At 38.3% G+C, this 27,450-nt stretch overlaps 1 protein-coding gene across 1 annotated transcript in view; it reads right to left on the reverse strand.

Annotated features, from left to right (window-relative positions):
* SMIM14 (small integral membrane protein 14) overlaps positions 1-27,450 on the reverse strand; it is a 62,516-nt gene that overhangs the window by 19,773 nt on the left and 15,293 nt on the right. Inside the window, exon 2 of the mRNA XM_018049380.1 lies at positions 14,088-14,197. Within this exon, the coding sequence (XP_017904869.1) occupies positions 14,088-14,162 (75 nt within the window). The 5' untranslated portion in view covers positions 14,163-14,197. The remainder of the gene's footprint in view (positions 1-14,087; positions 14,198-27,450) is intronic.

Raw genomic sequence — 27,450 nt, forward strand, 5'->3', positions numbered from 1 at the left:
TGTTTATGTAAGTAAGCCTGCTCATAGTTATCACTTTTTTTTTTAAGTGAAATGCCAAAACCAACAGCAAAAATGTACTTTAAAATAAATGGTTAAACAGTTGTTCAGTGTTCCCTAACCAGACCTCATATAGTTCTCAGTAATAAGGATGGCTTGAAATAACCTTAGACTGTCAAAACCCAGCTCTACCCAATTTTTAATACTGTACCACATTCCATTTAAATACATCATTTCCAAATTTATATATGAAAAACAATGTTGTGAATGTTCCTATAAAAACATTCTTACATACTGGTTAATCTCTTTAGAATATAGAGAAGAGTTGCTATAATGAAGGTACATACATTTTAAGTTTTGATATACATTGCCAAATTACAGAATGAGAATTTTAAAGAAATGACATAATACAAAGTTACATTCAAGAATTTCTGCATAATCACACCACTGAGGAAGCCCAATGTCTCAAGTGAGAGATAGCTAGAATCTAATTATATCTGATCACATTTAGTTCTCTTAACTCAGAAATGGTTTTAAATTAACTCAAAATAAATTAAAGACCTGAAACCACAAAAATCCTAGAAGCAAACATAGGTGGTAAGCTCCCTGACATTAGTCTTGGTGATGAGTTTTTGGATGACTCTAAAAGCAAAGGCAAGAAGGGCAAAAATAAATACAAATATGCGAAAGTTGTTGTTGTTTAGTAGCTAAGTCACATCCGACTCTTTTGAGATCCCATGGACTGTAGCCCACCAAGCTCCTCCGTCCATGGGATTCTCCAGGCAAGAATAGTGGAGTGGGCTGCCATGCCCTCCTCCAGGATGTGTATACACACATAGTGGAATTATTATTCAGCCTTTAAAAAGAACAAAACCTTGCCTTTTGTGGCAACACGAATGGACCTTGAGGGAACTATGCTAAGTGAAATAAGTAAGAGAAAGACAAATACCATATGCGGAACTAAAACAAGAAAAGAGAGCTCAAAGATACAGAGAACAGATTGGTGGTTGCCAGAGGTGGGGGGGTTTGCGGGTCGGAGGTGAGCGAAATGGGTGAAGGAGGACAAAATGTACACTTCCTGTTGTTAAATGATTAAGTTATAGGGAGATAATTTACAGCATAGTGATTCTAGTTAATAATACCATATGCATACTTCAAAGTTGCTAAGAGAATAGATCTTAATAGTTCTCATCACTAGAAAAATTATGTATATACAATACATACATACACATTCTGTAACTGTGTATGGTGACAAGTGTTATTAACTAGACTTACTGTGATGGTAATTTCCCAATACATATAAGTCATACACCTGAAACTAATGTTTATCAATGATACTTCAATTTTAAAAAGAGGTGAAGTCTATTGCCCCTCTTCTTGAAGCTGAGCAGGTTCAGGACTGCTACAACCAAAAGTATGGCAGAAGTGTTATATGTGACACCTTAGGCTAGGTTGCAAGAAGTATCTAGCCACTGCACGCTTCTTTCCCTTCCTCATCCTCCCCTGGGATGGATGCTTGCCCTTGGAACGACGCCACTGTGCTGTGAGGAAGGCATGAAGCCACATGAAGGGCCGCATGTAGGTGTTCTGGCTGACAGCGCTAGGCAGGGTTTCAGCCACCAGCCAGCATCAATTGCCAGACAGCGAGTGAGCAAGCCTTCCATGCTCTTCCTGCTCCCAGCCTCTCAGTCTTCCAGCTAAGAACCCAGACGTTATGCAGCACACTAGCCATCTCCACTGTGCTCTGTATGAACTCTAGACACAGAGTTTGTCCACTTAATTAAAAGGCTTTTTTAATCCCACTAAGTTTTAGGGTAATTTGTTATACAGTCCTAACAATGGAAGGAGAAGGCGATGGCACCCACTCCAGTCCTCTTGCCTGGCAAATCCCACAGACAGAGGAGCCTGGTGGGCTGCAGTCCATGGAGTCGCTAGGAGTCGGACATGAGTGAGCAACTTCACTTTCACATTTCACTTTCATGCATTGGAGAAGGAAATGGCAACCACTCTCTTGCCTGGAGGATCCCAGAGACGGGGGAGCCTGGTGGGCTGCCATCTATGGGGTTGCAGAGAGTTGGACACGACTGAAGCGACTTAGCAGCAGCAGCAACAATGGAAACACAAAAGAAACTATGAATTATAATTAGTAAAGTGGCAATGAGAGGCTGGCAAACATAGGGAGATTCTTATTTTTCCCTTTCTATACTTGGTACTCCTTGAATTTTGGGCCATGAAGACATGTACTAGTTACTGTTATCTTTTAAATAAAACATAACCCCCCTTCTGTAAAAACAAAGGAAAACCATGAGGCCAGAAGGGAGAGCTATCACACAGTACAATTTGATGCCAATTATAAGATTTATCAATTGTTACAGACCTCAGTAGAAGAGCCATTAATTATAGGCCCCAACAGTACAAAATGTACGTTGCATCTCCTATAAGAAACTGATTACCCCAGAAACTCAGCCAGTGAGAAACCATAATCACCCTGAACTCTCACTTTTCTTCAATGGGCTTTTGTTCAGAATGACCCCTCCTAACTTTCTCCTTTCACTGTGGCTTGCTTGTCCTGAATTGCAATTCTCTGCTATTCCCAAATAAATCCATTTTTGCTGGTAAAATAACTGACTTTTTTCAAGGTCAACACTTGCTAATTGGTAAACTCAATTGTACCATAAATCACAGGACCATTTAGCTTTCCAGTGGCTAGATGATAATGATAAAAAAAATATTAAGATTTGAAAGAAGGAAATACAGAACATTTCCTTTACTGACTAAAGTAAAAACCAAAAGTCAACCATATTATTAAAAAGGCTTTACAGCAACATGGAAAATGCTCAATATTATTAAACTGGGGATAAAATATATATATCATAGTATCTAAATGTTTGTTAGAAAGATCTGGGAAAATGCATACCAAATTCATCTAGGGAAGTAGTATTGTGCCAGATACGGAGAAGTGAGTGAGGGGTTTGATCTTATTTTAATATGTTGATTGCTTTTTTGAAAGAATATTACTATATTTTTTATTTCAGTAATTAAACATTTAACAAAAAATATATTAAGAGGAAAAGATAGTAGCAGTAGATAACATTTCCTGGGTAGAGAAGTTTCTTAAACTTTTAAGGCATACATCTTCCAGGCCAATAACAGGTCTTACTGTGATTTATTTAAGTACAGTGGACATCAGTCAAACTTTCCTGGTGGCTCAGACGGTAAAGTGTCTGTCTATAATGCGGGAGACCCGGGTTCGATCCCTGGGTCGGGAAGATCCGCTGGAGAAGGAAATGGCAATCCACTCCAGTACTATTGCCTGAAAAATCCCATGGACAGAGGAGCCTAGTAAGCTACAGTCCATGGGGTTGCAAAGAGTCGGACACGACTGAGCGACTTCACTTACTCAGGCTTTTAAGGTGAATCGGACCAATGATCTCCCAGAGCACATGCTATAGCACTTTAATACAGAAACAAGTTTAAGTAAATTAAAGATGCTGAAGTTTCAGGTACACTGTTTAGATAAGGGCTGAACTACAGAGCTCAACAAACAAAAAAGGAATTATCTGCATTCCAAATCTTAGGTTACAACAGAAGAGGAAAAACACAAAACATAATCTAAATTCACATTTCTAAATCCATCTGTTCTCTCCTTCTGGAACTCCTATCGTTAATAGAAGAAACTGTATGCCAAGAGACAGCCAGTGGAGGAGAACAGAAGGAGGTGACAAGAGAGCAGAAGAGGATAAAAACAGAATAATTCTGCAAGTGGCTTCGGTGGGAACGGAAAAAGACTCTCTCCAGGGCATCTTCATGGTTGTAAGGAAATATAAGTGATTTTTAAAAAACCAAAACAAACTAGATATGTTAGTTATAAGGAAACACCTCTTTAAAAAAATACCCTCCGAGACACAAAAATTATACAACTTAAAAGAATGATTTATAATTAGATTGTGGTTTTGTGTTGACATCTTTCTACCTGTCTAATAGCATTCGACTACTACATCAGTGAAAACCAATATTTATCAACAGATGTATTACCACCATTAAATCAAGTAATGAAACACAGAATTATATGTAACATGATAAAGATACCTGATTTTAACTGAAAGGGATTTACTGCATATTCCTATCCACCTCTTTAAGTCTTGTTAGCCAGTATCTAATGAGTAAAGCATTAGAGTTCTAATTAGAATATTAGGCTAGGATAGAAAGGTATCAGTAACATCAGATAATGCCTCCATTTTTTAATGTTTATGAACATTAACAGAACCTGGCAAAACACAACCGTGTTAAGAACAGTCTGATACTTGTGTAACCTAAGGCAACATGGCAGCAGAGTAAGTAAAGCTTTGCCATTAGCACCCCAAAATGGGCATTCTTTGTACTGCAGTTTTACCAGCCTGGCACTGAACCACCGTTTCTAATACATCATTTAAAACACTCCTATGAGAATGTAGTCAGAGATATAGTCATTTGCTTTAAAAGCCCTATTGGAAATGTACAATAAAATGCACAAAAAACAGATTTATATTCTCGGTACTGGTACAGCTTAGCAGTTAAATAATCAGACCTTACACAGCACTGATGAGGCAGTGGTACAGAGTGTGAATTGCTGTTAATGTCCATTTAGCCTTAGGAGACATACAAGGTTTTCCTAATTTTATATATATATATATTTAACTTGAGAAAAATTCTACCAATTTAGAAATCAACAGAGGGAAGATAAGACAGTCTTATTAAAGTTATTAAAAGGCCAGTAAATATTGCAGAATATATTTTCTTTGTAACAGTGCATTAAAAAACTTTACTCTTCAGTGGGAAAAGTCTAATTTTTGTATATAACTGTACTGCTTATACTGCCTTTGAAACGCTAACAAAGTTTTATTTCTAAGTTAATTACTTGAATAAGTAATGTACTCACAAAGTTTTAAAAGATAAAAAAGTACAGTGAAGAGTCTCCACTTTTTCTCCTACCCTGCTACCCACCCACCCTTGATCACAAATACAGTGCTTTTTAAGGTACCTGACGGAAACCCACAGGGGGCAGAGCAGATCACCATACTGAAGAAACAGCACAGGGTTAGAGCTAAATGTCAAGCCCAGGTGTGCCTCTGCGACTCGCTGGTCAGCTTTAACCCTTAGGAAAGGTGACTAAAGCCCTGTACCTCAGTGTTCCCATCTGTAAAAGGAGAGTCCGCGGGCTTCCCTGGTGGCTCAGTGGTAAAGAATCTACCTGCCAAGGCGGGAGACACAGTTCGATCCCTGATCCAGGAAGATCCCACAGGAGACAGTGCAAGTAAGTGCATGAGACGCAACTGCTGCGCTCTGCAGCCTGGGAGCCGCAGCTACTGAGCCTACTCGCCTCTCTGCAAGAAGAGAAGCTACTGCAATGAGAAGCCTGCAAACCACAACAGAAACAACGAAAAGCAGCCCCCGCTCTCCACTAGAGAAAAACCATCGCAGCAATGAAGACTCAGTTCAACCAAAAATAAATAAATAAAACTATTTTTTTTTAAAATGGAGGATCAGCATCAGACTTTCTATGGCTTTAAAGAGTGCCTACATGCCTGTCAAACTCTCTCCAATATAACCAGTTATGAATATGAGATATATTCCTCAGATCCTCTTCAACACATTTACAAATGTTACCTTGACCTACTGTGGAAAATTCTGAAAGAGATGGGCATACCAGACCACCTGACCTGCCTCTTGAGAAACCTATATGCAGGTCAGGAAGCAACAGTTAAAACTGGAGATGGAAAAACACACTGGTTCCAAATAGGAAAAGGAGTACGTCAAAGCTGTATAATGTCACCCTGCTTATTTAACTTATATGCAGAGTACATCGTGAGAAACGCTGAGCTGGAAGAAGCACAAGCTGGAATCAAGATTGCCGGGAGAAATCTCAATAACCTAAGATATGCAGATGATACCACCCTTATGGCAGAAAGTGAAGAGGAACTAAAAAGCCTGTTGATGAAAGTCAAAGTGGAGAGTGAAAAAGTTGGCTGAAAGCTCAACATTCAGAAAACGAAGATCATGGCATCTGGTCCCATCACTTCATGGGAAATAGATGGGGAAATAGTGGAAACAGTGTCAGACTTTATTTTTGGGGGCTCCAAAATCACTGCAGATGGTGATTGCAGCCATGAAATTAGAAGACGCTTACTCCTTGGAAGAAAAGTTATGACCAACCTAGACAGCATATTCAAAAGCAGAGACGTTACTTTGCTGACTAAGGTCCGTCTAGTCAAGGCTATGGTTTTTCCAGTAGTCATGTATGGATGTGAGAGTTGGACTGTGAAGAAAGCTGAGCGCTGAAGAATTGATGCTTTTGAACTGTGGCGTTGGAGAAGACTCTTGAGAGTCCCTTGGACTGCAAGGAGATCCAACCAGTCCATTCTGAAGGAGATTAGCCCTGGGATTTCTTTGGAAGGAATGATGCTAAAGCTGAAACTCCAGTACTTTGGCCACCTCATGTGAAGAGTTGACTCATGGGAAAAGACTCTGATGCCGGGAGGGATTGGGGGCAGGAGGAGAAGGGGATGACAGAGGATGAGATGGCTGGATGGCATCACAGACTCGATGGATGTGAGTCTGAGTGAACTCCAGGAGTTGGTGATGGACAGGGAGGCCTGGCGTGCTGTGGTTCATGGGGTCGCAGAGTCGGACACGACTGAGTGACTGAACTGACCTTGACCTACACACTTTTTTCTTCTTTTTGGGTGCTGTGCTTAGTCGCTCAGTGGTGTCCAGCTCTTTGCCACCCCATGTAGCCCACCAGGCTCCTCTGTCCATGGGGATTCTCCAGGTATGAATACTGGAGTGGGTTGCCATGCTCTCCTCCAGGGGAATCTTCCCGGCCCAGGGATGGAACCCAGGTCTCCTGCATTGCAGACAGATTATTTACCAGCTGATTAAGATTTATTTATTTACTTTAGGCTGGGCTGGGTGTTAGTTGATGTGTGCGGCAAGTCGGGGGCGACTCTTGCATGCTGCGTGGACTTCTTGTTGCGGAGCTCAGGTTCCAGTGCCTGGGCTGCAGTAGTTGTGGCACATGGGCCTAGTTGCTCTGTGCCATGTGGGATCCTCCCCCACCGGAGATCAAACCTGAGTCCCCTGCACTAGCAGATGGATTTCTAACCACAAGACCACCAGGGAAACCTGACCTACACACACTCTAACCTGAACCTGCATAGGCATCTCAATGGCTTTCACTAACATTTCTCAGACACTTCCAAAATATGCTTCTTCTTTCATTTCTAATAGTTTTTGCATTCTCTGTTCTTTGGGACATAAATAGCTTGTTCCAAACACGATGGATTCTATCTTTTGACAGTATTATTCCTGTGTTCAACTGTTTTGGCTTTGGAGTCTATTTTGTCTGAGATTAATACCACATCCTTTTGGGACAGCTTCCCCCCTCTCCACTCGTTTATCACTTATCTATTGTATTTTGTTTTCAGTGTCTATCTCCCCTGTAAATAGCATTTTAAAACTCCAACCTGTCTCTTTTAATAAGGGAGTATAATCCACTCACACATAACATTTTACTTTATGCTTTCTATTAACCATGCTTCTCTTCTTCATGTCTGCCTTCAGCTTATTTGGATTTCCTTTTTTTATGAACCCTAATTCTCCCCCTATCCAAAGGTTCTCAAGTGTGCCAGTACTAGGGCATCTGGACATCTGCAAAGCAGCTCTTTGGTTGTTGTGACTGGCTGGCATCCCCCCTAGCTTTCAAAGGTCCTGCCACATATTCACGTAAGTAAAAAACCTGAGCCTAAAATCTAAGACCCCTTCAAAGAGTAACACAAAGTTATTTTTTGGGTGGTTTTACTTGACATAGAATTATTAAGGAATTTAACTGGACTTTCACATTTAAATCAAGGGAAGATATTAATTTTAACTCCACCAAGAATTTGGTGGTGTAACTTTACCACCTAGAAAAATCATGTTGCCAGTGGTACTTAAGACCAGCACAACCTGCCTGCATGGGTCAGTGTTTAGAGCTATACACTCATCATGACTTGTTTTGGTTTTTTGGCTGCACTGGGTCTTCACTGCTGCGTTACTCTCCAGTTGCAGCACTTGGGCTTCTCGCGGTGGCAGCTTCTCTTGTTGAGCAGCACAGGCTCTAGAGCATCTGGGCATCAGTAGTTGCGGCACGTGGGAATCTAGTTCCCCTGCCAAGGATCAAACCCATGTCCCCAGCATTGGCAGGTGGATTCTTAACCCACTGGGCCACCAAGGAACTCCCCATTATGACTTTTCATATTAGAAGGATCTATTTCCTCTTGTCTTCTAATGTAGCTGTACCTGAGACCACACTGTAGTACTTTTGTTTTCTTCAACTCTTTGCTTGTTTTCCTGTACATATTTATTAATGAAGGACTAGGCTGGAGGACTACATTAATGAATGTAGCCTGCAGTCCATAGGGTCGCTAAGAGTTGGACACGACTGAGTGACTTCACTTTCACTTTTCACTTTCATGCATTGGAGAAGGAAATGGCAACCCACTCCAGTGTTCTTGCCTGGAGGATCCCAGGGACAAAGGAGCCTGGTAGGAGGCCGTCTATGGGGTCGCACAGAGTCAGACACAACTGAAGCGACTTAGCAGCAGCAGCAGCAGGCTGGGTGAGCAGTTAGGGTATACAAACAGTGTCCCTTATCAAGCAAGCATGCAGGCAGCTTGCATGTACTGTACCCCACCAGGTTCCTCTGTCCATGGGATTCTCCAGGCAAGAATACTGGAGTGGGTTGCCATTTCCTACTCCAGGGACCCATGCAGGCAGCCTAGAGAACCTCTCAAGGTTCCAAGTAGGGAAGGCTTCATTTTAAGGTTTACTAGTGCATTCCATTCTTGGACCAGGCATCCTTTTTTTCCTTCCTATTTCACATCCACTATAGAGGTTGGGGTTACCCTGGCTTCTGTCTTGGTCCTTAAAACCCAACTAGCAGCCTTCCCATGAGTATCTTCTACTTTCCTTTAAAAAGCAGTAATCCTGGTTTCTTCCTGGTAGCACTTTATATTCCATAGAGGGGGAAAGACACACAACATAATTAGTTATCCACAAGTCGCACCTTCTTTTTGTATTCACGAACTTGTAAGGATTTTGCTCTTTGTTTAAATTTTTATTAGTTATGCATGTAAACAACTTAAACTGTTCTATCAGTTTATTCTCCAAAAGAGCACTTCCTCACCGCTTCCTATTTCCCCCTGCACAGAGGCATACCACTTTCAACTTTTAGCTGATTCTTTTAGCATTTACCTCCAGGTCTTTTCTTCTTGGCCATGCCATGTGACTTGTGTGATCCTAATTCCTCAACCAGGGATCAAACCTGAGCCCAGCAGTGAAAGAAACAGTACATGAGGCAAAACTTTTGAAGACCCTATTTGATTGACAATTTGGTTGGATACAGAATGATGGACTGGTAATAATTTCCCTTCAGAATTTAAAGTCATTGTGTTGTTGCCTTCCAGTTTTGCTGTTGAAAAGTCTAAAGTCATTTAGACTCTTGATCCTTCGGATGTGACCTGTATTTTTCAGGAATGGCAACTGGTAGAACTGAGTTAGCAAAGAGGAACCAGTGGGGTAATGGGGGACAGATTACACAGGACCACATAAATTTTGTGGGTTTTTTTTTTGGTAGCGCAGCACGACATGCAGGATTTTAGTCCCCCAAACAAGCAAAACTTGTGCCACCTGCAGTGGGGAGTGCAGAGTTTTAACCACTGGTCCACCAGGGAAGTCCCTAGTGTTTTTTCTACTACAAATGTCTGAAGGGGGAGCTACTGCATAACCATGAGTAAAGGAGGTATATGACCTGACTTATCAGAAATAAATCATTTCAGCTGCTGCAGTGAGACTACAGTTGAAGAGAATGGAGATGACAAGAGGAGAGAAGCAAGGAGACTGGCAAGAAGGCTAATTTCAATAATCCTGGCAAAAATGACAGTGTAGGTTAGACTAGGGTGTTGCACTGGAAGTGTAAGAAAGGGATGGATTCTGGATATATACTTTTAAGGTTGATCCAAAGGGACTTTTTAAAACTGACCCCTGGTTTCTGCATTAGCCATTGGGTTGAAAGAACAGAGTAAAAGATGATGCAAACACTGTTGCCTGAGCAGCCAGAATAATGGAGTGAATGGAGAAGACAGGGAATTGCCTGGCAGTCCTATGGTTAGGACTCAGTGCTTTCACTGCTGTGGCCCAGGTTCAATACCTGGTCAGGGAACTAGAATGTTGCATAGTGCAGTCAAAAAAGAGAGAGAGAGAAGACAGAAGTATAAGATTGGGGCTAAGAAAGGTCTAGTTATGCACACGTCAAGTATAAAATGTCTACTATTTGTCCAAAAGGGGACAGTGTATCAACCGCGAAATATACAAAAGTCTGAAATTCAGGAGCAGCAGCTTTTTGGCTGGGCCAATTTTAAAAGTATGGGCTCGTTTTGGTATTTACATTCCCTTTGATGCTATTCATCTTCCATGCCAGTCTCTTCAATGTGAGCCACGTAATATTTTTTTAATATGTCCTTTTTCTGCTTAAATCAGTTAGAACTTCTATTACTTACAATGAAGAACTTACAACTGATATAATTACTAAATCAGGAAAATAAATTAGTTTTAAATTGTGAATGAACACAACTTTATTAAAATGGAAAGGAACTAATGGTAAAATCTTAACTGCTCCTAAGCTGAATATATTCCTTGGCAAAGCCCACCTATTTCCACAGAACAGGCCAAACAAAACTGCAACTCATTAGCAACATACAACTAATGAGCTAACCATAACCAATCATTAAAATCCTCAAGTTTCAAGTTTTACTTGCTATTAGCATTTTAAATTCTCAGGAATTGGTAATACTCTAACCTACAAGAAAAGCCAATTTTATTATACATGAAGTTGAAAATACAAAAGTTCCAGATTAGGACTTGAAATTAATGAGATGTTACTTTATTACAAAGATGAATTAAATGTCCAGTTTTTTAAAAAATAAGAATCTCTGCCCTGTCATCATACTTTAACAGTATTGTTATACCTGTGAGTTTCTTGAGCGTGCAGACATCTACATTCTGGTAGCTATAACTAATACAGAAAAAATATATTTAAACAGATAAGCTGCTTTTAAAATATAGGCTGTAGAGTTATGAGTTCTACAAGGTAATAAGACAATAGGTACTGTGCAAAAAGGATCCTGTGAAGTATAAGTAGAAGATAACACATGCATGAGAGGTGGAAAAGATGCCTAAAGTATTACAAAAGGAATACTGATAACATTTTAATGAAAACGTTGATAGCTTTCATTAGATACCCTTTTTCTGATTATAAGATTTATTATCACAGAAAATACAGGAAACTATAAAAGAGAAGTGTCACCCTATATTCTACAATGCAGAGATTGCCAATTTTAACATTTTGATGTATTCTCTTCTAGTCTTTCTTCCTATGCACACATATATATGAGGTATGTGTATACAGAAAAGCAAGATCATACTAAATGCCATTTGTGTATCTTTTTTTTTCATTTCATATAACACACATTATTTCCCTTGTTTTTAAATATTTTTCAAATATAACTATTGCAAACAAGATTTTATCATATAATTTCTATGATAATCACTGCTCTACTAATTGACATTTAGGTTGCTTATAATTTTTGGTTATTATAAGTAGTATTATTCAGAAATATTTGAATTACTGAATTTAGAGACCATATTTCTAAAGAAACTTCTTTAGAAAAAAATGTTTAGAAAGCACTTAAATACCAAAACGACTGAGGGACTGAACTGAACTAAATACCAACAAAGAGTAGTTATGACCCCAAAATGCTGCTTGACTCTGAATTTAAATCAAAGAATACACATGACATAAAAATTAAAAACCACAATTCAACATCTATCAAACTATCAGCATGTTATACACAAGTGGGTCATCCATCAGTAATTTATAGTGATGTGACAATATCTAGCACACACTAAGAGATGTGGACTTTTGAAAATTTGTAAATCTGAAGTCAATTTTATCACAAAATTAGTATTTCAAACAAAGATCGCTATAAGTAATGTACCATCAAACATGAAATACTATGCTCGTTATAAAAAAAGCTAAACATGGCTTCCTTGACAATCTACTAAAGAGAACAGACGTGTACAGGGAATCCTAAAGAGCAGGGCTTAGTTTTAGCCAACTCTTAAAAAGCAGCAAAGCTAATAAAATAAAGTATGTTAAAAATAAAAAGTATTATACTAAAAAATAAAAAGAGGTAGTAATCCTTATTAAAAACTAATCTCTTGAGAAATGTTACTATAAATAGATTACAAGGCTATCTTTTGTTCCTAACATCACAGTGATTCGAAAAGTGTGCCTTATATTTGATTGAATTCAGACATTAAAACTATCAGCTTAAACTTTATACATAAACAGGAGAAATTTATTTACTAATTTATTTTGCTGGGCCACACAGCTTATGGGATTTTAGTTAGCAGACCAGAGAATGAACCCCGGCCCGCTGCCGTGAAAGCGTGGAGCCCTAACCACTGGCCAGGGAATTCCCAGACAGTACTTTTTATCATCTCTCCTCAGACTGGCGCTTCCCGTGTGGCACTAGCAGTAAAGAACACGCCTATCGATGCAGGAGACAGAAGAGACCCTGGTTCAATCCCAGGGTCAGGAAGATCTCCTGGAGGAGAGCTCAGCAACCTACTCCAGCATTCTCGTCTGGAGAATCCCATGGACAGAAGAGGAGCCTGGTGGGCTATGGTCCATAGGGTCGCAAACAGTTGGACATGACTGAAGGGACTATTCAGACTAATCTGTTTTTATGTCAGGTTATCAGAGAGATGATACTGCCACATTTCTATACTCAAGAAAGTCTGATTTAATTTTTAAGTTCCTCGTTCATCTCTACCCTCTTGAGGCATTTTTAAGGATCATAAGTCCTAGTATAGGCTAACTCTCAAAGAAGTATCATTCATAATCAATGCACTGATTACATGTACACTGAGTGGGCAGGAAACTTGCTAATTAACTACCAACAATTCAAGTATTTCAGCAAATGTTTGAACCAACCTGTATTAACTGCCCTATAATAATACAGCCCTGTACAAGACTATTCTAAACAAACAAAATGTTATAATCAATAACATAATAACTTACAGTTGACCTTTGAATGAGGAGGTTAGAGACACCAACCCTCCATGCAGCTGAAAATCCACATCTAACTTATAGTCGGCCCTCTGTAATGCAATTCCTCCAAACAAGCAGTCCTGTACCCGCAGATTCAGCCAACTGCGTCATGCAGTACTGTATGTGGTATTTACTACTGAAAAAAATCTGCCCATAAATGGACCCTCAGTGTTCAAACTCGTTCAGGCGTTTGTTGTTCAAGGGTCAATTTTATTTTATTTTTAATAATAGTGAAGTCTTTCCTTTTGTACATAAAAAGTATAAAGTATAATACATAAACAATGTATATATATATATTATATATATATATGTCAGTTACATAATACATAAACAGCCTTGTGTTTAAGGTTATAGACTAGGAAAGTCTTAAACCTACAATTGAAATCTCACTATACTCCAATAGAACCTATCAAGAATCTATTCAGAAATCTGCCTCTATCAAATAATTGCTTTGGATTTGGAAATGATCTATATAGAAATCTTTATTGTCATGCCATTTTTTAGAGTAGGATTTGAACTATATCATAAGAGGATGTGTGATTTCCTAACAGTTTATCAGGTAAATGAGCTCTGTATAACCAAAAACAATATGCATTAATACAGAGAAGTCTACATAAATGTGTGTTTACCACTCACAATGGTGAATTCCACCAACATACATCTACTATAAATGAAGACAGCAATCTGTTTTTATCTCTAGTAAAAGAAATGCTCAGAAAAACACAAAAAGAAATGCTGGCAAGCACTGTAACCATTATGACTTAAACCACTGTGGAATTCTCATTATGAAGTAATTTTTAGTGCCCATCGGATGAAAATTTTCCAATAACCAACATTCTCCCAAAAACAAGACAGAGGGGGTACAGTTCAGTTCTGAAGAGGACTGCCCTGTTCATCTCACCAGATTGATCAGCCTTCTCATCGCATGTTCATGAGAGCAAACACATTCACAGGGATCGAATCCACCTTCTGCCATGATTACCCAGCTTGATTTAACTTGACTGTTTAAATCTAGGAGGAAGGAAAAAATAAATCATAAGACTACTATTCAGAGTTACTCTTTCTCTTGAGCTATGAAGAATTCATGTTATGTATAGATTCATAATAGTTCTCTTTACAGTTCAAATTTATTGACTTATATCTATGAATTACTAATCTTGAATTATGAATCTATACAAATGACTGGCTACCACTTTATCACCAGACTGATTTTCTATAAATCCAAAAGTCTTCATATACTCTACTGGTCCCACCTGTGAAGATGCTGTTGCTAGCGCTCTATTCTGCTTAATCACTTAATCCTTTAACTTTGTTAGCCTCAGCACTGCCACGGACTGAATGTTTGTGCCAACTGCCGCCCCCCACAGACTCTTATTTTGAAGCTTTAATCCCCAAGGTGATGGTATCTGGAGGTAGGATGGTTGGACGGCACCTCAACTCCACTGACATTAGTTTGAGCCAACGCCAGGAGATAGTGAAGGGCAGGGAAGCCTGGCATGCTGCAGTCCATAGGGGTCACAAAGAGTTGAACATGACTGAGCGACTAAACCACCACCACTACCTTTGGGAGGTAATAAGGTTATCAGAGTAGAGCCCGTATAAACAGGATTAGTGCCCTTAAAGATATGATATCTCTTTCTTTGACATGTGAAGATACAGCAAGAGGGCATCCATCTACATAAGGAGGAAGAGATTCCTTACCACACCTTAGTCACAGGCCTCCCCAAATCCAGAACTGTGAGAAATCAATGTTGTTTAAGCCGTTCAGTTTGCGCTGTTTTACTAAAGCAGCCTAAGCTATGTCAAATGGAGAAGAAAATGGCCACCCATTCCAGTATTCCTGCCAGGATAAGCTCATGGACAGAGAAGCCTAGCAGGCTACAGCCCACGGCGTCACAAAGATTTGGAAACGACTTAGCAACTAAACAACAACAGTAAAGCTATGTCCACTTTGCAGTCTTCATCCTACCAGGAAAGCCCTCTGAAAGAAAAAAAAAATGAGTTATCTAAAATGATATCAATGTCAGGGGGAGGGGGGAGGAGGGGCATGAACTAACAAGACAATAGCCAGGAAATGGCTGGGAAGATCTTGAAAAATAAGAGTAACAAGTGAGGAGATCTGTCCAAGATGGCAGAGTAGAGGGACATCCCTCTTCTTGTGAGAGTACTGAAATCACAACTAACTGATGAACAACCATCGACAGGAAGACACTGGAACCCACCAAAAAAAAAGATACCTGGCACCCAAAGACAAAGGAGAAGCCACAATGAGACGGCAGGAGGGGCACAATGAGGATAAAAACCAAACCCTAAGACTGCCAGGTAGGCGACGCGCAAACTGGGGAACAACTGTACCACTGATGTCCTCCCACCGTACTGAAGGTTCTGAGCCCTCCGTCAGGGTTCGCATCCTGGGGGGGCTGGCACAGGACTAGGAATCCCCAGAGAATCTGACTTTGAAGGTCTGCTGGATTTGATTATAGAACTTACACAGGATGGGGGAAAGCAGAGACCCCCCCCTGAAGGGCACATAAAGTCTCGTGCACAGCAGGACCCAGAGGCAAGAAGCAGTGACCACAGAGGAGGCTGAAGCAAGCCTGTCTGCTAGTGTTGGCAGGTCTCCTGCAGAGGCAAGGGGTGGCTGTGGCTCACTGCCCGCGACAAGGGCACTGCCAGCAGCAGTTTGGGGAAGCACACCTGGGTGGAAGCCCTCTTAGGGGCCACCAACGGCCCCACCATACAGCCTGTGAGCTCCAGTGCTGGGTCACCTCAGGCCAAACAATGATCAGGGAGGGAACACAGCTCCACCCATTAGCAGACAAAGTTTTATTAAACTTGCCCCCTCTACTAGAGCAAGACCCAGTTCTACCCACCACCCGTCCCTCCCATCAGGAAGCTTGTACAAGCTTTTAGATAGCCTCATCCACCAGAAAGCAGACAGAAGCAGCAAGAAGAACTACAACCCCGCATCCTGCAAAACAAACCCCCAAATCTCAGAAAGTCAGACAGGCAGAAAAGGCAGAGGATGGTGTCCTAGATGAAGAACATGATAAAACCCCAGAAAAACAACTACATTAAGTGGAGACAGGCAACCTTTCAGAAAAAGAATTCAGGATAATGATAATGAACACAATCCAGGGTCTTGGAAAATGAATGGGGGCAAAGCCGATGAAGATATAAGAAATGTTCAACTAAGACCTGGAAGAACCAAAAAGCAGCACATCACATCACTGGGGGAAAGATAAGCTATTCCATAAACAGTGTTGGGGAAAGCTGACTCCTTACCCTCATTCCTAAAACAAAACAAATTCTAGATGCAGGAGCAATTTAACTTTTTAAAGTGAGGCCACACAAATACTCAACCAGAGCAATGGATCAGAACAGAACGTTGGCAAACTGACCTATGACTTTACCAGAATTTTGAACGTAATAAAGGTGGTACTTTATTTATTTTTAGAATATTTATAAAAGTGAGTCTTAGAAATATTTATTCCATCTACACACAGATGTATTACTTGAATTTATTTTTTATAACAGCTTCACTGAGATAAATCACGTACTATACAGTTCAGGTGCTAAAAAGGTACTATTCAATATTTAGGATATTCTCAGAATTGTGCAATCATTGCCACAATTTTAAAACATTTCATAACTCTAAAACAAAACCTTTACTTCACTTCACTTTCCTCTCAAACTCATGTCTGCTGAGTTAACTAGGAAACTTTTCACTCTTCACTTTCCTCTCTTCCTCCCAGTACTAGGTAATCACTAACTGGCTTTCTGTCCCCATGAATTTGCCTATTATGAACAATTCATGTAAATGGAATCATACACTATATGGTCCTTTGTTATTTGAATTCTCTAACCAAGAATTACTTGTTATTTATGGACAAGCAAATTAAAGACATTTTAGCCCATAAAGAATCCACCTGCAATGCAGAAGATGCAGGTTTGATCCAATCCCTGGGTTGGGAAGATCCCCTGGAAGAGGAAATGGTAACCCACTGCAGTATTTTTGCCTGGGAGATCCCATGATAGGCAACAACAGTCCATGGGGTTGCAAAGAGTCAGACATAATTGAGCAACTAACACTTTCACTTTTCATTCTAAAAAACAAACTTCAAAGGACTACTGTATTGTTGGAAAAGACTCTTGAGAGACCCTTTGACTGCAAGGAGATCAAACCAGTCGATCCTAAAAGAAATCAATCCTGAATATTCATTGGAAGGACTGATGCTGCAGTTGAAGCTTCAATAGTGTGACCAACTGATGCGAAAAGATGACTCATTAGAAAAGACCCTGATGCTGGGAAAGACTCAAGGCAGGAGGAGAAGGGGATGACAGAGGACGAGATGGCTGGATGGCATAACTGACTCAGTAGACATGAGTTTGAGCAAGCTTCAGGAGATGGTGAAAGACAGGGAAATCCGGCATGCTGCAGTCTATGGGGTTGCAAAAAGCTGGACGTGACTAAGCAACTGAACAACAACTGTGTTATACATATGGCATAGTGGTAGTAATCCAAAATATAGTTTTCTATGAGAGATTATATATCCCGAAGTTTTATTTTGTATATATTGTCACTGAGAAAAGTTTCCTAGTTTACTGTCTGAGCTTTCTTAGTAAAAATCAGCCGAAATCTTCAGCTCTGTTTCTTAAAAGGTGCCATTTTAAACAATGGACTATTCAGAAATGGTAAAATAGTTGTCTACTTCTTTAAAGTATGATGCATACATAAAGGACTGGAAGAAAATACATCAAATTTAATGAGTGATCAGTTCTGGAGAGGAGAATGTAATTTGGAGGACAGACATTCATTTTGTTAATTTTTACACATTTCTTATAATGACTATGTACATATATACGAAAACTTTTAAAATATAGAAAAAATTAAATTTAAAAAGTCACAATATATAACCACAACCAGGTCACTGGGATGAATGCAGAAGAACATAATTCCAAAAAACTATAAAGGATCAATAATTTTGACAGTTAAAGTGATATTCATTACTATAAGCCAAAAATACACTGTAAAGACAAAGAACTTTAGGAAAAAACACCTTCAACACGTATCAGGGTTAATTTCCTTAATTTACAGATAGTTCTGAAAAGTCAGTATGAAAATGGCAGTCTAACAGATAAAAGGAGCAAAGAGCATGTTCACAAGGAAAACAGAACCAATAAGCAACTACAAAATGTAAGAAATGCAAATCTAAACATCACTTTTACCAGAAAATTGGAATTTTACATGGATGACTCAGATATCCATATCCAAATAAACATGCAAAATTTTTATATAAGGATGCCCACTGCAATGTTTTTTATAAGAGCAAAAAATATTAATTCAAAGTATTTATCCATGTAGCTCTAATTAAATAAACAACAGTATGAGTACATGAAGTCCTATACAGCTGTTGAAAAGAATGAGCCAATTTTCTTTTTTTTAATTTAAATTTATTTAATTGGAGGCTAATTACTTTACAATATTGTATTGGTTTTGCCATTCATCAACATGAATCCGCCACGTGTGTACATGTGTTCCCCATCCCCCTCCCACCTCTCTCCCCATACCATCCCTCTGGGTCATCCCAGTGCACCAGCCCCAAGCATCCTGTATCCTGCATTGAACTTAGACTGGCGATTCGTTTCTTATATGATATTATACGTTTCAATGCCATTCTCCCAAATCATCCCCCCCTCCCTCTCCCACAGAGCCCAAAAGACTGTTCTATACATCTGTGTCTCTTTTGTTCTCTCGCATACAGGGTCATCTTTAAGAATGAGTCAATTTTCTATGTGATGATTTGGGGAAACATCCAAGATACACTGAGGTGAAATCAAGTCACATAACAGTCAGGGAAAACCTATTTCCCATCTAGTATCTTCTTGCCTGAGCTAAGGTAAGTGGGTTTGGGGAGGGGAAGCAGAGTTCAAGGCAACCTAAGCTGAACAGTCTCACTCTCAAAAATCAAATACAAACTCTGACTACTTCAGTTTTGTCTGAGGCCACTCTGTGTCCATATGTTCTTTTAATTGATAAGCTTTCGATGTAGAGAAAACCCTGAAAATAAACATAATTTACCCTTTTGTGTACATAAAGTTCACCCTTGGAAGTCTGCTCCTCAACTGTTAAAGGGCTCGGATTGTGCTGGGTGTGGACATACGCAATATTCACAAATACGGGTCCTTCCTCCTGCCCTCTCAGTGCCTTGCCAGGCCAATGCAATGTTGGTTGAAATTAAAAGATATAATCATAAGTTTTTTTAAAATAAAGTTCAAATACTAAAAGTCCGATGTCTATCCAGTTCTATAGTCCCTTAACACAGAAATACTCTAAGAAAGTACTAGCAAACTGACTTTTATAAAACGAAAGGAGACTTGTTTTTTAGCACCTATCAAAATTATAAAACAGCTATTTTTAGGTCTCTTTAATTCATTTGACTTATAAAATTAGACTCCACCACTACCCACCCCTCCAGACAAAGACACAGCTTGGGGGCAGGAGCCTATTTTAATCATCACTCTGTCTCTGAACACCTCCCTCTTTGCTTAAGTCATAGCAATGAACAAGTATTTTTAAAATTTTGGACAATGTTTATTTTCTCTGTATCTATATATGCCAGGAACATGTAAATCAACTAGAATTTAAAAGTATCAGCTGGTCTTAATTAGCTGCCAGTAAAATAAGAAAATGCATTTACAAATAGGACATTCCTCAATAGTACAATGCTTCTGTGGAAATTTCTATATGTAAACTTGAGCTGTTTTATGTACTATTTTCAGTTAAGAGTTTCCACTTTAAAATTACTTAAAAAAAAAAAAAAAAGAATGGCAACAGTTATGTTTTGGCTAGGACCTCAGAACAAGCAACAATGCACATCAGCAGCTGAGTACTAGAGCAAAAACTGTACCTGATTCCACCCCATATTTAAACCCCTTGGTGGCCAAAGACATTAAGAAGCTGCTCTACCCTGGGCAAGACAAAACTGGGCTACTGAATCAGAATTCTGGTAAATCGGCCTAGAAGAGCCCTTTCATAGAAAGTAACTTAAAACAATGCTCTTGTTTTTCATGTTTCAGAGGAGTTATTTGCCTCCTCAATACACATCCTTAATGTGAGAACAATGCTGAATAATATCAAAGTTATGGGTTTGACCCTTGAAGACAACCAGTTTTACTCCAGTTGGTCACAAAAGGCCAAAGTCATAAAAAATAACAGTGCACTGAAGAAGTTCAAAATAATCTAGGAGAGAGAAGTAAATACGGCATTAAGAAACAAAAGTGGCCGTGAATTGATAATTACTGAAGTTGAGTGATAGAGAGCTTTTATACATTTCTACTTTCTTCTATTTTAGGATTTGCCATAACAAGCATTTAACTTATATATCACGTCAGTATTTTCCCACTATAATGAATATTTGTGGTATTATGACTCTGGGTGTAAATTAAGCAACAGTTTACAGATGACTTTTGAATGCAGCATAAAGGATAAAACAGATCTAAAGCTCTCAAACCGTCCACTCTTCAACAACTCTCAGCACAGGAAAGCAGTAAAATAATCCACTCACTATGCTGGGAGGGCAAACACAATTTCCCGTATTCCTCAGATCTGGGTCATTTCCTCCACCAAGTACAACTAATAAACCCTCCCTGGTAGACTTCAGCTGTAGTTAAGTCGGTTGAGTCATCCTGTTTCTGTATGTGCTGAAGGAATTTTCCAGTGCTACCAATTTACTATCTGCGGTTAGAACCTTAAACATTCCAGCTCACGCTAGCTCGGTTTAATTTACCTTAGTTCATCTTTGGGGAGTCAAATTCAATTGCCTGTTTTTAACTTTGGAAAAGATGAAAAACGTAGACACTACTTTTCTATTACTGTGTTTTCTAGAATTATGCCATGGAACTGCATGCTTATATACAGGACTGATTCTTTAGGAAATAAAACGTTTTAAAAGTGGTTCCTGCTTAGGCCAAACACTCTTAGTAGCAAATATTTGTAAAACAGCAACATTATCAGTGTTACATATTTAGTATCAGTGGTATCCCTGGAAGCACAGAGTAAAATGGCAAATGTCCACCTTCCCATTTCTCGCTCCCCAATTCTCCTCCCTTTCCCCAGATGTACCATAGTTAACAGTCAAGTGTGACTACTTTCAGGTCTTTTTATATGTATTTATATCCTTTTAAGTATATATACACATACATCATTTTGGTAGGTTTTTCGAGATCATATTATACATGTTCTGCAGCTTGCTTTTGGGTAACATTAAGTCTTGAAGACCTTTCAATATATAAAGCTCTACTTCATTCTTTTTAATGGTTACATAATACTCCAAAACATGAACATACAATTTTGGCATTTCTTTAGTAAAGATAATTTAGGGCCTTTCCAACATTTGTTACTATAATGTTGCAACAAACATCTCTGTGCCCATATTTTGTAGGACTAAGTTTTTGGTTTTTTTTAAAAGAAATCTCTAGGTCTAAAGGCATTCACAAAAAGCCTTAACCAATTTCAATTCAATCAAAAGCACATAGTATATATTACTAATTGCACAGCATAGTAGTTAGCAATTCATACAATGTAACCACCACTAATAGTATAACAATACTTAAATATACAAAAAAAAAAAAAAAAACTTTTTGCCAGAATGTCAGGCCCCAAAATGTGTCTTATTGCTTTTATTACCCATGTAATGAGGCTGTACATCTTTTCAAGTTATTTCTTCTTTTTCAAACTCTTTTTGTCTAGTTGATTTTAGGAGCTCTTTATATTATTGAGTATTAATCCATTATATCACAGTAAGATTAAGAACGTGTTATAGGTTATTTGCTTCCTTTTCTTCTAGGTGGCTACAAAGCCAGATTTGTAAGGGTCTATTTCCATTTAAATATTAATTTATTAGACTGTTAGCTAAAGAGTTGACAGAACTGTAAACAACCATAGGAAAATAGATCTAAAATCCCAACAGCAATTAAAAATAACATCCAATGACAATGTGAAACATTATTAGGAGAGTACTCTCATTTTCTTTAATGCTGTGACTAACACACTATCTTCTTCCAGGAACAAGCTGAAAGAACTGAAGGGTAACCATAAACCCTTGACTTTCTTTTGACAATTTTACTTCAGCTCTTTTACTTTGGAACTATTTGTTATTGTCATAATTGTTAAGGACTAAAAGGAAGTAAAAAAAAAAACATAAAATGTCTCCCAAGCCTAAAAATTTAGGTGGGAAGGCCTTTATATATTTGCACATGTGTGACAGTTCATCTTGGTTTCTCTTACAGAAGAAACTATTTGGTTTTAATATATCTTTGCAAGAAGCTATTATCACCTAGGTTTCTTTTTTAAGAAATTATACTTTTTTTAAAAGAAGGTATTTTACAATACCTAGGGGTAACAAAAATTCCCAAAACATACTAAAATGTCAACATAGGTTTCAAGATTATAAAAGTTAATCTCATACTTTTGTAATACAGTGCTGCTGCTGCTGCTGCTGCTAAATCGCGGCAGTCGTGTCCAACTCTGCAATCCCACAGACGGCAGCCCACCAGACTCCCCCATCCCTGGGATTCTCCAGGCAAGAACACTGGAGTGGGTTGCCATTTTCTTCTCCAATGCATGAAAGTGAAAAGGGAAAGTGAAGTTGCTCAGTCATGTCCAACTCTTAGCGACCCCATGGACTGCAGCCTACCAGGCTCCTCTGTCCATGGGATTTTTCCAGGCAAGAGTACTGGAGTGGGTTGCCACTGCCTTCTCTATAATACACTCCAAAACAGTAAATATTTATAAAGTATAACATAAAAGTACTTTTAATACAAAATGCTTAGGAGAACCAGTCATGAATTTTTAAAGCAAGTAATTCATATGCTAGACTAACCCACAAAGAGTTCTCACATTAATTTGGAATGGAATTACCATTAGATGACTTTTACCTAAAATGGTCTTACTTGTTTACTTCTTGCTTTACCAATGGCTGCCAAATTTCCTTATAATATATACAGGTAAATGCAAGAGGAGGAAAAAATTTTTAAAGAATACAACAGGACTAAGAATGATGTGATCATAAGATATGAATAAAAGACAAAACCCTGAAGATGATTAAAAATGAAGGGCCAGTAAGCAAAATGTAAATAAATTTCTTAAGTCTCTAAGAAAAAAAGGAGTTAAAATAGCTAACAGAGTCTCTAAAAGACCTTTAAAATAAGTAAAGACCAAGGGAAAAGATAATTCCCAAAAGAGGTGCTACAGCTAATTAACAAACATTTTAAAAGGTCACCCTAACTAATCAAATAAATGCAAATTAAAACGTAAACTTTCACCTAAAAAAACACCAAAAAAGTACCATAAAAGTTTACTCATACATTGCTAGTCCTCCAGTTAATGGCCATAATCCTTCTGGAGTTTAATTTAGCAATATGTATCAAGAACTATAAAAATTCTCTTATCAATGACATGTGTGTCATCTATGGTTTGCTTTAAAATACTCCCACAAAGGGAGAGGAAAGTAGGAGGGAAAGGGACAAATCTTCCTTATAAAATTCCAAGTAGTATTAATCATCCTCTGGGAGATGAAGCTTAACCCTACCCCAGCCTTAAACATGGACTAGATTTCCTGACTCCCTTCTAAAGGATAGAAATCAGAAGAAGGTAACTTTATAGTAGAAAAACCTATCAAACACTCTCTTAACCACAAGATCAAGGTAAACCTACAAAATAGAGGAGACAGACTAATATTACTTCCAGGCGATCCTAGGAAAGTCCTTATAAATGATAAAAAGAAATAGACTATTATTGGTTTTACTTATCTTAAATTAGTAATATAATATTTTCTTTATATTTCTATTTATTTATTTATTGGCTGTGTCACACAACCTGTGGGCTCTCAGTTCCTCAACCAGGAATCCAACTGGCATCCCTTACAGTGGAAGCATGGAGTCTTAACTACTGAACCATCAAGAAAGTCCTGGGTAATGTACTATTAATTCCACCGACATTTATTGTCCTCCAGAAACATTTTGGGATCGTCCTCTTTGAAATTCTACCAAGAAGTTTATAAATTAATATTGCTTTGAGGCAGGTACTGCGTATTAGGCTTCCTTGGTAGCTAAGATGGTAAAGAAACTGCCTACAATGCAGGAGACCTGGGTTGGATCCCTGGGTGGGGAAGATGCCCCGGAGAAGGCAATGGCTACCCAAGGCATTTCTGTCCTTCCATGCAAACATTTTAAACAACAAAATGTCAGCTTATCCTTGGATTCAATCTTGGATTCGATCCTCTCTTAAAAAAAAAAATTTAAAACAAAAGAAGAAAAAAACAAGAGCAATCAGTTCTAAGAACCTCAAAATACCAAAACTTGACTTTTCCTTTATTTTTCTCAAGATTGAATTATAAAAATATGTACCCTTATTTAACCTCCCTACTCTCGCCAATCTCTCATTTCCTCTCTTCTTCAATAAAGGTTAGTTCCCTGCTCCTGCTTCCAAGAGCAATATTACTAAGAAATTCATATCCCTTATAAGAAATGAGTCAGAAACCCAGTATGCTCAATATGAAATTCTTGTGGTTAAGGGGGCAAAAGTATGTAGAAGTACTATGTGGCCAGAATTTAAATCTAGGGGAGAAGTATTCTGCATTAAAATGACTATACCAGTTCTGTTAAGGTTATCAGATGTTTTTTCTTGCTTTCCTAATTTTCTATATTTTACTTTTAAAATTGAATCACATATTACATATGGGTATGCAAATTTGTCACATATATGTAAACACACAAACATGTAAACAAAAGAGTCTATCCAAAATAAATACTAAAGGTTGATGCCAAACTTCCTTGCATTAATAACTTAAAGATAAATTTTCTTCTATGGATACTCACCAATCATTTAAAACCATAAGAATTTAGTATTCAAAAATGATGTAACTGGTTCCCTCTGGAAGAGGGGGCCCAAGTGTCTAAGTGACAAAAGTAGTGAGAAAACTTGTCACTATATACTGCCTTTGTCTCTTCTGAGTGATTCAAAAAATATTAACTTTTCAAAAGAATAACTTTACTGTGAGCATCCTGTTCTTCCCATACCAGAAATATCTGCTCAAGAGACAAATAATTACACCTCAACCTTTCTCTTGAACTGAACATGCTAAATTATCTTAAGCACTGTCTGACCTTCCATCATCACTGAATTTGTTAGCAAGCATTAATACATAAAAATGGTATTCTAAACTCTGTAAGTATATGTGTTACAAAATAAACCAAATCCCATTATCAGTGAGAAATAACCAAGTATATAAACAGGCCATACAATGGATATTTCTAAAGTCAGCCTTTGCCTTAAATCTGAGGTAATCACTCTTTGTAGTATACTAAAGACTATAAAAACTTGTTTCTGGATTAAGATACATGAAAACTTGTCTCTGGATTGGAAAGTACATAAGACTATACCCTCTGGCTCAGGGCGTAGCCAGTTTTCAATGTTTTACCTTTCCCTTCCTCTACTAAGCCTCTAGTGGAAGTATTAACAGTTAAACAGGATCAAAATGCTCTAACAACAGAGTATGCATCATAAACTACTAATGTTGGTATAATGTTTTGGTAACATCTGGTAAATACAGTTTAAAATAAAAGCAAATGGGAATTCATTTTTAAAATACACATATAACAAGGAAAATAAAGGAAAACAGATGAGGACTAGACTAGGTTTTTTTAAGGTGTTTTCCCAAGACTCATTCAGAATCAAAGACATCTGGATATATTTCATAGGTGGGAAGCAGAAAAAAGAGGGTGGAGGGAGGAGAGAGATGAGAGATAATATTAAAACTCAGTAAACAGGGAAACAATTCCTTTTTCTAGAATTTTCTGAACATACCAACCACAAAGTGTATTTACATATCAAAACTTGGAATTACAAATAAATGAGGAGGGGATCAACAGTTTAATAAATGCTAGGAATGTACAAAGTACATGCTAGGAATGCCTTCTAGCAATTAAGGAAGGAAAAAACCCTAAGTGATTCTAGAAGACAAATTTAAGTGAGTATTTGATCTTTAATGGCAGAACAATGAAAAATATCAACAAACTTACAACATAATATATGCATTAAAAAATCTCAAATACAATTGCAACAGCCAAGTGAAGTGAAGTGAAGTCGCTCAGTCGTGTCCGACTCTTTGCGACCCCGTGGACTGTAGCCTACCAGGCTCCTCAATCCACAGAATTCTCCAGGCAGGAATACTGGAGTGGGTTGCCATTTCCTTCTCCAGGGGATCTTCCCAACCCAGGTATCGAACCTGGGTCTCCCGTGTTACAGGCAGACACTTTACCGTCTGAGCCACCAGGGAAACCCCAACAACAGCCAAAGAATAGGGGAAAAAAATCACACTCCACTAACTAATATGATAAGCAAAGATTTCTTAATAACATGGAACATATGCAAACAGATTCTTAAAGTGGGAACTGCACTGGAGATTACAAAATGTAATTTTTATGGCAATATGAATTCAGAAATTAAAAAATGTTCATGCCCTTTGAATAATTCCACTTCTAAGGTTCCGTAATTTTTTAAAAATCTGAAATACAAAGACCTATGTACTAAGACGGTTATCACAGCTTTATCACAGTGAAAAACTGGAAACAGTCTAAATGTCTGGCTGGCGACTCAGTGGTAAAGAATCTGCCTGCCAATGGAGGAGACGCAGGAGACACGGGTTCAGTGCCTAGGCTGAGAAGATCCCCTGGAGGAGGAAATGGCTACCCACTCCAGTATCCTTGCCTGGGAAATCCCATGGACAGAGGAGCCTGGTGGGATGCAGTCCATGGGGCTGCAAAGAGTTGGGTGTGACTTAGCAACTAAACAACAAACAAATGTCTGGCTAAAAGGAAATGCTTAAATTAAGATATATACTGTGAAGTATTATGCAGCCAAATGCTTCATTTTCTTTCATAATGACATGGGGAAATAAACACAATGTAATATTAAAATATATTAAAAAGGATACAAAAATAAGCAAAGTACATACACATATTTTAAAAGCACAAAAAAACACACTTGAAAAAGTTGAAAGAAAACATAAGAAAACTAACATCGGGAATCTCTGAGTGACAAGATTTCACTTTTCATTTTGTATATTTTATCTTTCAATATCATAGTTTGTTTTTTTTTTGCCAAACTGCAAGGCATGTGGGATCTGAGTTCCCTGACCAGGATCAAACTAGTAGTACTTTCTGCATTGGAAGTCAGAATCTTAACCACTGGACCACCAGGG

The sequence above is a fragment of the Capra hircus genome, chromosome 6, assembly GCF_001704415.2.
Source record: "Capra hircus breed San Clemente chromosome 6, ASM170441v1, whole genome shotgun sequence".
NCBI lineage: Eukaryota > Metazoa > Chordata > Mammalia > Artiodactyla > Bovidae > Capra > Capra hircus.